We start from the raw sequence: 13,524 nt of genomic DNA on the forward strand, positions 1-13,524 counted from the left end.
CTGGAACGAACTGCCAGTGGAAGCTATAGAAATGGATACAACTATGACTTTTGAAAGACATTTAGACAAATATATTGAGAGGAAGGTTTGAGAGGGCCATGGACGAAATGTAGGCAAATGGAACTGGCTCAGTATGCCAACTTGGGTGACATAGACAAGGAGTGCTGAAGGACCTATTTCCATGCTGTACAGCTCCGTGACTCTCAACCTTATAAATTGGCTGTTGTTAACACCAAGAACGAGGGCATCAAGATCATGAGATGAATAGATCAGGTAAATGCACAGAGTCTTTTACCTAGTGTAGGGGAATCAAGATCCAGAGAACATCGGTTCAAGGTTGGGGAGGATGGGGATATTTAATAGGAACCTGAAGGGTAACTTTCTTACACAAAAGGTGGTGGGTATATGGAACGAGCTGCCAAAGGAGGTAGATGAGGCAGGTACCATCATAACGTTTAATAGACATTTGGGCAGGTACATGGATAGGATATGTTCAGAGGGATATGGGCGAAGTGCGGGCAGGTGGGACTAGTGTAGAAGGGGTATGTTGGCTGGCATGAGAAAGTTGGGCCAAAGGGCCTGTTTCCACACAGTATGACTCTTTGACTACTGTATATATCATCAGTCGTTCATCCTTGCCCGGTCTAAATCGTGGAATTCCCTCCCCACCAGCGCTGTTGGGGCACCTTCAGCAGCCACCCGTCAGCACACCATTGCCTTCATGAAGACAGTTCAGGATGGATAGTAAACGTTGGCCTGACCAGCAAAACCCCCACTAAGAAATAGCTTTCTAAAAATGATGCCATTCGAGAAGTAAAGTGGGATCCTTTGTAACTGGTGCAGTGGTTTAATTGAATGTTGAAGACGACGTGACATTATTTCCCCAGTTCCTTGAACACAAAGAGCTCGGAGCAAATTATTTGCTGGATTATGTCCAAGTTGTTTGCATGTGTAGTCTAGCGGCTATCTTTACCGACACACATTCCATGCCATCTGTTTGAAATGAGATGGTGCGCTCTAGAACGAGTATTTTCTTTTCTGGTGTAATTTGTTATTCAGTACAGGTAGCTCTGTGATAACACTTGCTTCCATAACACACATTCCATATAACACAAATGGTGAATTAAGGGAAACTAGTTGCAATACTTGGACCAAATTGGTTAAAACATAATTTTGAGCAGGAACTAGAGATCGACTTAAACGTTATTTTGGAAATTGACAAGAATTAACATACAGCCATTAGTATTTTTGGTAGACAAAAGTGCTGGAGAAACTCAGCGGGTGCAGCAGCATCTATGGAGCGAAGGAAATAGGCAACGTTTCGGGCCAAATCCCTTCTCCAACACTTTTGTCTACCTTCGATTTTCCAGCATTTGCAGTTCCTTCTTAAACACATTAGTATTTTTGGTTTGCAGTAAGAGAACTAAAGTTATAGCCATTAAAAATACCTTTAAAATATCCAGTGGGAAAATTAACTGTGTTATTGTGAGTCTGAAACGTTCTGCACCTAACCCTTTTTCCCCCATTCACACAATTGTTTACATAATGCAAGGTTTCTTAGGGACACCACTATAGTGTTACAGTAATATTATCTGTAATATTACCCCCCCCCCCCCCCCCCCCCCCCCCCCTCCCCTCCAATAAAAAAAGCACACCAAAATGTATCTGAGAAACTTCTATTTTATTCTGCCAACTTACATCTATACACTCTTGCTTACATGTTAGTATCAAATCATTCTATTATCTCTGGAACATCGTCCTGGTTTTGTGGAATGGCCAGAGTGACCATTAGGATTCTTATTTTCGCTCAGAGTAAAGAAAGAGTTATGATAAACACAGTGTTACGACAGTCAGCCAGTGTTACTGTTAAAAGCAAGGTGTTACAATAAACACAGTGTTACAGTGTTAAAGTAAACATGGCATTGCAGTAAAGTGCTACACTAAACAGTGTTGCAGTGACCATGGCATTACAGTGTACAGTGTAAAGTAAACAGCCAGTGTTACGGTAAATTGACACTGTTACGGATAAAATTGTATAAAAGTGAACAGTGTTACAGTGCACAGCCGGTGTTATGGTAAACACATTGTTAGAGTGAACAATGTTCGAGTAAACAGCCAGTGTTACAGTGAACAGTGTTACAGTGAGCATGGTATTTATAGTGTACAATGTTACAGTAAACAGGCAGTGTCACAGTGAACAGTGTTACAGTAAACGGGCAGTGTTGCAGTGAACAGTGTTACAGTAAACAGCATTACAGTAAACATCAGTTCCAAAGACAAAGTCCAATGTCCGTGTTATAGTAAGTATTACAGCCAGTGTTATAGCAAATGGTCAGCGTTACAGTAAACAGTGTGTTACAGTAAACAGTGTTACAGTAAACAGCCAGTGTTACAGTAAAAACAGTGTTATAGTAAGCACCCATGGAACAGTTGATGAAGCAGCACCTTCTTACAAAGGCAGTCAGGTTACTTCTCATGAAAAAGGAATGTTAACAAGCCTGGCAGGGAGCAGGTGAAATGAGGTGACTTAACATCAGATATCCCTCCCAGTGAGTCTCCTAGTAAACTGCCAGCATTGGCAACATTAACTTCAGTCCGGAATTTGCCCTGATGTGCCATCTTACAAAAGGACATGGCTGCGCTGGGGAGATTTTTTAGGAGATCCGCAAAGATCCGTGCTGGAACCTCGTTTGTTTGTGATATATATATATATATAAATGACTTGGATGAAAATGTAGATGGGTTAGTAAATTTCCAGATGACACCATATTGCTGGAGTTGCAGACTGTGAGGAAAGCTGCCAAAGTATACAGTGGGATATAGGTCATCTACTGAAATAGGTGGAGAAATGGCAGATGGAGTTTAATCCAAGCAAATGTGAGATGTTGCCCTTTGGGAGGTTGAAAGTAAGGAGAAAATATACAATTAATGACCATCTGATTCGCCTCTACCTCATTGCGGACATTGGAATTTGTCTATGGAACTGATGTGCTACAATGCAAGGAACTATATTCTGCTCTCTGTATCACACCTTTTGCTCTACATATTGTATGTACGTTTGACTTGATTGTATTTATGTATTTTATTTATCCGATCTAGCTTGCAAAACAAAGCATTGCATTGTACGTTGGTACATATGAAAATGATACACCTTTAGCAAGGCATTTGAAAAAGTTCCACATGGCAGGCTGCTCTGAAAGGTTAGATTCCCATGGGATCAAAGGAGAGATGGCTTCATGGAAGGAAGCGCGGTGGAAGGTTGTATTTCGGACTGGAAGCCTGTGACTAGTGGCGTGTGTCAGGGTTTGATGCTGGTCCCATTGCTGTCTGTCATCCATATCAATGATTTGGATAAGAACATCCTGGCATGATTAGCAAGTTTGCAGATGACAGAGAAGTGGATTATATTGTAGATAGTTAAGATGGTTATCAAAAATTGCAGTAGGACCGTGATCAGTTGGGCAGGTGGGCTGAGGAATGGTTGATGGAATTGAATACAGAGATATGTGAGGTGTTGCACTTTGGGAAGTCTAACAAGGGCAAGATCTACACTGCGAATGGTAGGGCTCTGGGGAAGGTTGTGGGGCAGAATGATCTAGGAGTGCGGGTACATAGTTCCTTGAAAGTGGAGTCACAGGTAGATGGGGTGGTCAAAAAGGCTTTCATCAGTTGGTCCTATCAGTCAAAGTATTGAGAAGAGAAATTGGGAGGTCATGTTACAGTTGTATAAGACATTGGTGAGTCCACATTTCAAGTATTGTGTTCAGTTTTGGTCACCATGTTATAGAAAAGATGCTGTCAAGCTGGAAAGGGTGCAGAGGAGATTTATGAGGATGTTGCCAGAACTCAAGGGCCTGAGCTATAGGGGGAGGTTGTGCAGGATAGGACCAACTGGAGATTTCTCTGGTCATTTGGAATTTTACTGTAACATCCCCTCTTGAGAAGGATGTGGGATGTGGAGGAGTGTACACAATGTTCACAGTATCATCCAGCCATTTTAAGCACTACTCCAAATGGACAGCCAAATGAAATAACAAATCAGAGGCAACTGAGAAAGTAAAATGAAGGCACCAGTGACTGAAGATGCTGTAGTCTTCAGACCCTGATGCAGTGTCTCAACCCACACTATTGACCATCCCTCTTCCTTGACAAAATTGCCCTGGCCCATTGAGTTCTTACAAACATTTAACTTTTTTGCTGTGAGGCTGATAACTCACTTTTCCTGAAATAATCACAGGCACCCTCACTCTTCATCTCCCCATAATCACCATCTACCATCTAGTAAACGGGGAACACCATGGGAGCAACCTCTCAATGATGGGTGATCTCGATGGTGAAATTCACCATTTGGCTGACCGAGGAAGAGAGGGTTGAAAGATGAAGGGTTCAAACCCAGCACCAAATACAAGGTCAATCAGACTGCAGTGAAATCAGTGCAATCAGACATGGTCAATCAGACTCCTGTTTAATTCTACCTACAGCAGCAAACCCGGTGAGATGCCACCAATGTGGTATCTGCAAATTCCTCCAGATCTGCTGGCAGGATAAGTGAACCAATGTCAGCATCCTCTCTCAGACAAACATCACCAGTAGCAAGGGCCTAACTTAGCTCCTTTCTTCAGTTCAGTTTAGTTTAGTGGCACGTGAACTGAGGTGCAGTGAAAAGCTTTTGTTGCATGCTAACCAGTCAATACATGATTACAATCGAGCCATCCACAGTGTGCAGATACATGATAATGGGAATAACATTTAGTGCAAGATAAAGTCCAGTAAAGTCAGATTGAAGATAGTCAAGAAAGATGGGCAACCCATACCATTCACATGCATAACACAAGACTGTGAGTTGGACATTCTAGTCCAAACTCTGCCACAGGAAGATATTACCAAACTACCCACCCACCCACCAACCACCTCCTATCCCATCTGTGTCACAGCTGTAGTCCTGATATCGGCCTCAACATCCACCTCCAGAGCCCACAAATCAGGATGGAAGCAAATCATGTCGATCCTGGGAGACCTACATGAGAGAAGATGACACTCTCAAGCCACCGTTCACCCGGGGCTCAAGGGGATTGAGGAACCCAGCTGGATTGCACACCACTTATAGTTTGGGAGTCTGGTTTGAGGACAACTAATGCAGCAGAGAACCAAGCAGCACTTCTTCAAAGAGGGGGTCAGTGCCAATGTTTGGAACAAGGACGGTTCGATGTAACCAGCAAGCACAGCTGAGGCCCACGCCATGAGTGCTCATGGCCACACCTTTAACTTGAATGGTGTCAATCTATGTTTGGAACAAGGACTCTTCGAATTGGGGGATGGTGCCAATAGCACTGACCTCGCACTGACCAAACTACACTGTCTGTATAGGAAAAGTTACAGAGCTACAGGCAATTGATATCAGAAGAGCTCTGGTTCCCTTTACAGTAATCAGCATGAAATATATTAAGTGGATCTGAAGGACAATGCTTTGAAAATAAACAAGCTATTGCTCAGACATAAACCATTTGTTAGTGTGATTAGGAAGGATGTGGTAGCAATAGAGTGTAGAAGCGATTCATCAGGACATAGTCTTGATTGGAGGGCTGGTGTTATCAGGTTGCACAAGCTGAATTTAATCTCATTGGAACATGGGAGGCTGAGGAGTGATCTGACAGGGGTTTTTTTTAATTATGAGGGCCATAGATAGGATAGATAGCCAGAATTCCTCTCTCAGGACAGGTTTAAGATGAGAAGGCAGCAATTTGAGGAGTATGTTTTTCACATAGTGGATGGTGAATATCTGGAATGAGCTGACAGAGGCGGTGGTGGAGGCTGATAAAAGTACTTTTAAAAGGCATTTGGACAGGTACTTAGGAAAGGTGTAAAGTGTATTGGTCTAATGTCAGTAAACGAGATTAGTGTAGATACGTATCATGGTCAGAGTGGACCAGGTCAGCCGAAGGACCTGTTTCTGTCCTATATGGTGTTATGATTCTATCTATGGTTCTACTGTGCAAATATTAACTTGGAAATACTCTGCAAACTTCTATCTCCTATGCTCTGCTGAGCAATCCGTTGTTATCTCTGCGGCCCGGAGGGAGAAAGTGTGGGGGAAGAGAGATAGTATGAGAGAGTAGAGGGGAATGGTGAGTGGGAGGGAGAAAAAGAGAAAATATGATAGTGTAACACTGCTAAGGAAACCTAGATGGTGTAGTGCTAGAAACATGTTTGTGGCTGCAGGAGTCAGTACTTTAGAAGCTATCCTAAGAAATCATATGTATAAATTCATTTGCAGGATAAATGACTCTAAAAATGTAATTATTGTGGCCTTGTCAAACATAACGTTTAGTACTACACGCTACGAATCCCATCTGTGGAGACACTGGTATTGTTGTCTCGTAGGACATTGATCATTTTTATATTCTGGATTTTAATTCATGTATTGCGTTTTTTTAAAAATATATTATTTATGATGCTTTCATAAGTGATATACTAAGATTTTATATGTACTCTATGATATTTTTTACTATGCAATACATTTTTATGTAATGTTGCCCCTTGTCTGGACCTCGAGTCCGAAACAAAGTTTATTATTATTATTTATAGGGTGGAAATGTCTAGGGTGGGGACGTGTCTGGGTTGGGTGGGACATATTTAGGGTGGAGGGGACATGTATAGGGTGGGGTGGACATATCTGGGGTGGGTGGGACGTGTATTAGTTGGGTGCAATGTGTGTAGAGCAGGGGGGTGGGTGGGATGTGTCTAGCGCGGGGGAATGTCTGGGGGGGTGGGTGGGATGTCTAGGGCAGGGGGGGGGGTGTCTGGGGAGGGGGTGGGTGGGGGCAGCAGGCTCTGTGGAGGGAAGTGTGGTGCTGAGGAAGCTGCAACCCAGCAGGTGGGCATCGTGTGCTCGGTGGAGGGTGGGCAGCCTGGCCTGCTGCTGTTGATCTTCCTGCGCAGGTAGTGAGTGGTGCTGCCCTCACTCCATCTTCTGCACCACCTTGGCCACCAGTGCTTGCAGGGCATGAGCCCGGTCGTGGGCTACCTTTAGCACCTCCTGGTGCTCAGCCTTCGCTCGGCTGTTGTAGTCCATCACTACCTGGTTGGTGATGAGGGAGATGCCGAAGACTCGCATACCGGAATGCCGGGCCACGATTACCTCCGGCACCGTGCTCATGCCTGCAATGGGAAACACTGTCAGCGCTCTAACCTCCCAGCAGGGGTCCCTGTACTGCCATCAAGAGGAGTATCCCAGAGAGGGGGTGGTGTGAAAGATCTGATCCTGAGGTCCTGCACTAAAGATTGTGAGGTAGCTGTGAAGTGTGTACCATCTCCACGACCCTGGACTGTGTGGCCTTGCTTGCTGCTGCAGTTGGATGAGTGGAGCTACGTACAAATGACAGTGCAGACATAGGTGGTTGAAGTATCCAGGCCAATTTGGTGTGCTTTCTCCATGCGGGCCTTTTCCCTTTACAGTCTAATGCCATGGATTTACTCAAGGCAGAGGTTGTAACCCATCGTCCACCTGTTCCACAGGCTGAAGGTCACACGAGGAACTGGCATTTGCGCTGCTGAGCCACCCAAGGTGACCTGGTGTTGGGTCTACATAACTTTATATATAGTGGCTGATTGGAGACTTGTGGTCCACTCCTGGTCCAGTGCGTACCAGTAATCTTTGCCCTCCTGTTGCTTATGAGGCCCAGACTACCGACAGCGGGACACCGCAAGGCACCGGAGAGAGATCACCTGCATTCTCTCCTTGTCATCCCCTGGAGGCTGGTGATAGTCAGAGGCTTGGAACAGCTGTCACAGAATGGAAGAGTGTATAGTGTGCACAGCTTGAACACACACACACAGGTTGCTACATTCAAGGGTTGATTGATGTGATGGTCTGTGAAATTCTCTGAGATTGTTAGCAAAATACGAAGGGTATCTGGAATAAGCTGTCAGAGGAGGGGGTTTGCAGATACGATTACAATGTTTAAAATGGGTTTGGACAGGTACTTGGATAGGAAGGTACACAAAAAAGCTGGAGAAACTCAGCGGGTGCAGCAGCATCTATGGAGCGAAGGAAATAGGCAACGTTTCGGGCCGAAACCCTTGCTGCACCCGCTGAGTTTCTCCAGCTTTTTTGTGTACCTTCGATTTTCCAGCATCTGCAGTTCCTTCTTAAATACTTGGATAGGAAAGTGGGTACTGCAGGTAAATTAGATTACTGCAGGTAAATTAGATCACAATCGGCATGGATCAGGTGGATTGAAGGGCCCGTTTCAGAGCTGTACCAATCTCTGAGTGTCTGCCCTCAAGTATAGAGGTTGAGAACAAATTAGTCTAAGGAATGACTTGCCAGGATGGGTTGATCACAGAATGAACTGGACTAGCATGTGATATGGGACAGTATTCCAATTCTTTCAGCTTCAGAAGCAACCATATATTAGGAAGTTCGCACTCTGCACTGAGACCCAAGGTCTCAGAGGACTAATTAAATGGAAGCAGCTGATCATCTGGCTATAGCGAGCTAAGAAGCAATGGGTCCTCTCTATGATCTCCAATGCACCTGAGCCCTCAGGCACCAGGTAGAAGGGTTGGTTGTTACCATGCTAACAGGAGGCAACTCCTTAGGTTAAGCCATCCAACTGGTCACATGACTCTTGTGGCGAATTGGATCCTTGCACGAACCTGTCAGCAGTTCCACACTCCTCTGTACCTGATTGGTTCCATAGCAGGCATGAAGATACTGTGCAATTGGTAGAGGAAGAATGACACTATGGAAGCAAATAGCCTCGCAATGGCACTAGGACCTAGGAAATGGGTTGGACCTGGATTTGGTGCTGTCTCATTGGAGGACAAGGGAAAAAGCGGGAGGGGGATGGGTCCTGGATAAAGGGTACAACTCTGTATCAAATTCTGGACCAACAAGAGAACCTGGGATCATAAAGACTGGCACTCACAGAGAGAGATCGAATCCGGGACCCATAACACAGAGTGAACTCCAAGTCTGACCAAGTCTATTTCCTCATGTCTTGACAGATAGTACATTGTGGCAGTGCCAGCTTTGAGCAATTAGACTCGGTCTTTGCAATTAAGTGTTTGAATAACATTAAGAATTCCTTCACCAGTTGTCATGGTGATTGTAATCTAAGTGCCAATTCAGCTCCACAAAGGACAAGTGAAGCAACCTCAGCGTCCTCTCGCAGGCCAACATCCTGAGTGTTGAGTCCTTGTTACATTCGGGCATCCACACTGGGCAGGCCATGTCACTTTCTCCAAGTATCTGACCTGTCTGTCACAAGAGATTGCCAGGCAGAGGAAGGAAAAGGTTCAGGGTATGTTTCTCAACGCTTAAAAATGAGAGCAGACTCCTGGGAATCTCTGGACCATGGCCATTGGAAGAACACAGGTTTGGTTATCCTGCGAGAGGAAAGATGCCATTAGCTGTAAAGAGTACAGAAAAGATTTACAAGGATGCAGTCAGGACTTCAGGGACTGGCAGAGGAAAGGGTTGGGCAGGTTGTTTCTTGGAGGTCAGGAGGCTGAAGGAGTGATCTTATAGAGGTATATAAAATCATGAGGGCATAGATATGGGGATTGCTCAGTTCCCCCCCCCCCCCCCCCCCCGGGTTTTGGGAATCAAGAATGAGAGGGCATAGATATAAAATGAGAGGGGAAAGATGTAATACGGACCTGAGGGATAGATTGTTCACACAAGATGGGTAGTGGGTGTATGGAACGAGTTGCCAGAAAAAGTGGTTGAGGCAGGCACAATAACTACATTTGAAGGACAATTGGACAGATACGAGGATAGGAAAGGTTTAGAGGGATATTGGTAAAATGCACAGTTGGGACCAGCGTATAAGGTTATCTGCATTTTGATCGAAGGGGCTGTATGACTCAATTATTCTGTGACAAAAAAACAGGCACAGGAGAAGGTCACTCAGCTCCTCAAGCCTGCTCCAGCATTCAATCTTGCCCATAACCCTCAGTTTTTCAATCTTTCAAACAGTAGTTGGGATGGGTTTTAAGAAGCTGGAATCCACATGTTGGGACCACATGGAAACATTGGCAGGAAGACAGCACCTCACTAACCAAATGCTCCCAACAGCCACCTCATCTGTGGAAGTGCAGCACTGTCCACATGGACATCTCCCATAGGGAATGATGGTGGTCGGGAGAGAAGGGGAGGTTGGGGTGAGGGGGTTACAGACCAATGTTAATGCACTGTGTCGTTTGTGCGGGTGGCGTGTGAACCTACCCACTGCATCTGCTCCTAATGTCTTCAGCATGCGAGATTCTGACACTGTCTCGTAGTTTGGTCCAGTAAGCATGCAATATACCCCCTCGCGGACAAAGTCTTGGTATCCCAGCTCCAAGGCGCTGTCCAAAGCAAGCCCGCAATAGGTCCGGTCATAGGCATCCGACATGCACGGGAATCGTGGACCAAATCTGAGGAACAGGGTTGGCAGACATTTACAAAACATCCTGAAACAGTAGAGTACAAAATATTTCGCAAAGTATGTAATTTCCTCCCCAAAGCACTGTGCCATTTGGTCTAAGATTCCTCAAAATACATCTTGATATAGTGTAGATACAACATCCCTAACTGGAACTCTGACAGGGTGTAGAGCTATACTTTATTTTCATCATTCAAGGGATGTGGGTGTCACGGGCTGAGACAGCATTTAATTGCCCATCTCTAATTGTCCTTGAGTATGTGGTAGTGAGCTGTCTTTGTGAACCGACACTGTCCTTGGGTCAATCCACATGCTGTTAGCGAGGTAGTTCCAGGATTTTGACCCAACGATGGTGAAGGAATGGTGATCTATGTTCAAGTCAGGATGGTGTGTGGCTTGGAGGGCAACTTCCAGGTGGTGGCTTCACCATGGTTTTGCTGCCCTTGTCCTTCTGGGTGGTAGAGGTGGTGGATTCGGTAGTTCCTGCCATAGGAATCTTGGTGAGTTGCTTGGCAGTGCATCCTGTAGACGGTACAAACTGGTCTATTGTGTATCAGGGCTGGTGGGGTGAGTGAATAGTTGTGGATAGCATTCCTGCCAATAGGGCTGCTATGTCCTGCATGGTGTTGAGCTTCTTCAGTGCTGCACTCATCCAGGCAGGTAGTAAGTATTCCATCAAATTCCTGACTCAAGCCTTGGAGATGGATGTCAGGCTATGGGGAGTTGGGAGTTGAGTTACTGGCCACTGGACCCCTCTCCACTGACCTGCTTCTGTAGCTTCATTGTGCACATGTGGCTGCATGGTGGTGCAGCGGTAGAGTCACTGCCTAAGAGCACTTTCAGCACCAGAGACTTTTGTTCGATCCTGACTATGGGTTCTGTCTGTAAGGAGTTTGCACGTTCTCCCTGTGACCTGCGAGGGTTTTCTCTCAGATTTTCGGTTTCCTCCCATGCTCCAAAGACATACAGGTTTGTAGGTTAATTGGCTTTCTATAAATATAAATTGTCCGTAGTGTGTGTAGGATAGTGTAATGCCCCTGTCCCACTTAGGAAACCTGAACGGAAACCTCTGGAGACTTTGCGCCCCACCCCCAAGGTTTCCATGCGGTTCCCGGAGGTTGCAGGTGGTTGCCGGAGGTTGCAGGTAGTGGAAGCAAGTAGGGAAACTGACAAAAACCTCTGGTAACCTCCGGGAACTGCACGGAAACCTTGGGTGGGGTGCAAAGTCTCCAGAGGTTTCCTAAGTGGGACAGGGGCATTAGTGTGCGGGATTGCTGGTCTGCTGGAAAGGCCAGCTTCCTCGTTGTATCTCTAAACTAAACATGGATATTCCAACTCGGTTTCTGCTCACTGGTAAACCCTAGGATCTGTATAGCGAGGAATTCAGTGGTGATAGTGCCATTGAATATGAAGCGGTAATAGCTGGACATTGCACAGAAATGGGTCCTTAGCCCATCATTTCCATGCTGACGATATACACAGAACGCTGGAGTAACTCAGCGGGACAGGCAGCATCTCTGGAGAGAAGGAATGGGTGACTTTTCGGGTCGAGACCCTTCTTCAGACTAAGGAGGAGTTACTCCAGCTTTTTGTGTCTATCTTCGGTTTAAACCAGCATCTGCAGTTCCTTCTTAAACATATCCCTGCTGACCATCAATTACCCACATATTCCAATCGCATTTACCAGCATTTGGTCTGTATGTCTGGTGCTTCAAGTGCTTGTATTTCCTGGTATCTGTATAAGCACTTGCACAATACCTCCACCACCCTCTCACAAGGCATCCACCAGCGAGCATAATTGCCTCAAATTGAATCACAAATCCTCCTTAATATGCTGCTATGTCAAATAAACTGAATCTAATATTCCACCAATAAAAATTAAAATATACAATATCTTTCAAAATGTACAGCATTATTCCCCAAACTGCCTGGCGTCTTCCTCAAAATTATCTTCTTCTTCTTGCGTACACAGTCTAAAGTTGTAGAACAACTTGTTCTATTTGATTGTGCACGCCAGTTTGATTGCATTCGTCAAGACAAGACGGACCATGTGAAGGTTGCAGTCTCCCTCCCCCAAATACTCTATGACAAACAGTATCTTGTAATGAATTTGACTCCCAGCCAAAATAGACTGTCACATTACATCAAAATACTCAAATCTACCAATTACATATTGACATCCAACAGTTTAAAACATACCATAATATCACTACAGCTTGAAAAACAGTACCCTCCCCTTCTCACCCTCAAACTGCAGATGTAATAAAAGACTTCATGTGCAGCAGGGATCAATGAATTGCAGTGACATCAAACCCGTGCAACACAGGTGCACCAGCACATCTGCTGTTTTAGAAGTTCAATGAGATACGGCACATCACCGAATAGGCTAACAAACACCTACAGATGCAAGAATTGGGAAGGTGAGGACTCTGCGAGACTTGGCCGTTCGCTGCGGACTCACCTCTCATCGTTGCTGCCGAGGAGGGGGTTTATCCCCGCAAAGCCCGGTATGTTAATGTGGTCCTTGATGACCATCAGATCACCCACTTGGAAATTCTCGCCCAGCCCTCCAGCAGCGTTGGTGACGATCAGGGCCTGGACTCCCATTAAACGGAAGACACGGACTGGAAAGATCACCTGTGGAGGAGCGGCACAGCACATCAATGTGTTGCTCGTGGAGGAACCAGACTCCCTGGTGCAGCCAGCACCTCTACTCAGCTGCTGCACCTCACAATTACAAATCCACTCATGACTCCCAGGTGTACAAAACATAGATGCCAGAAATAACAAATACATTTAACACTCTTGACACCTTTGACAAAAGGCATAGAAACATAGAAAACAGGTGCAGGAGTAGGCCATTCGGCCCTTCGAGCCTGTACTGCCATTCAATATGATCATGGCTGATCATCCAACTCGGTATCCTGTACCTGCCTTCTCTCCATACCCCCTGATACCTTTAGCCATTCCCTCTTAAATATAGCCAATGAACTGGCCTCAACTGCCTTCTGTGTCAGAGAATTCCAGAGATTCACCACTCTCTGTGTGAAAAATGTTTTTTCTCATCTCGGTCCTAAACGATTTCCCCCTTATC

The 13,524-nt window shown here is 45.4% G+C and overlaps 1 protein-coding gene across 1 annotated transcript in view; it reads right to left on the minus strand.

Moving 5' to 3' along the window:
* Positions 1–6,819: 6,819 nt before the first annotated feature.
* pnp6 (purine nucleoside phosphorylase 6) overlaps positions 6,820–13,524 on the minus strand; it is a 29,110-nt gene continuing 22,405 nt past the window's right edge. Inside the window, exons 4-6 of the mRNA XM_055648742.1 lie at positions 12,892–13,067; positions 10,232–10,422; positions 6,820–7,158 (exon numbers count right to left, since the gene is read on the minus strand). Of these exons, the coding sequence (XP_055504717.1) occupies positions 6,959–7,158; positions 10,232–10,422; positions 12,892–13,067 (567 nt within the window). The 3' untranslated portion in view covers positions 6,820–6,958. The remainder of the gene's footprint in view (positions 7,159–10,231; positions 10,423–12,891; positions 13,068–13,524) is intronic.

The sequence above is a fragment of the Leucoraja erinacea genome, chromosome 17, assembly GCF_028641065.1.
Source record: "Leucoraja erinacea ecotype New England chromosome 17, Leri_hhj_1, whole genome shotgun sequence".
In the NCBI taxonomy this organism is placed as follows: domain Eukaryota; kingdom Metazoa; phylum Chordata; class Chondrichthyes; order Rajiformes; family Rajidae; genus Leucoraja; species Leucoraja erinaceus.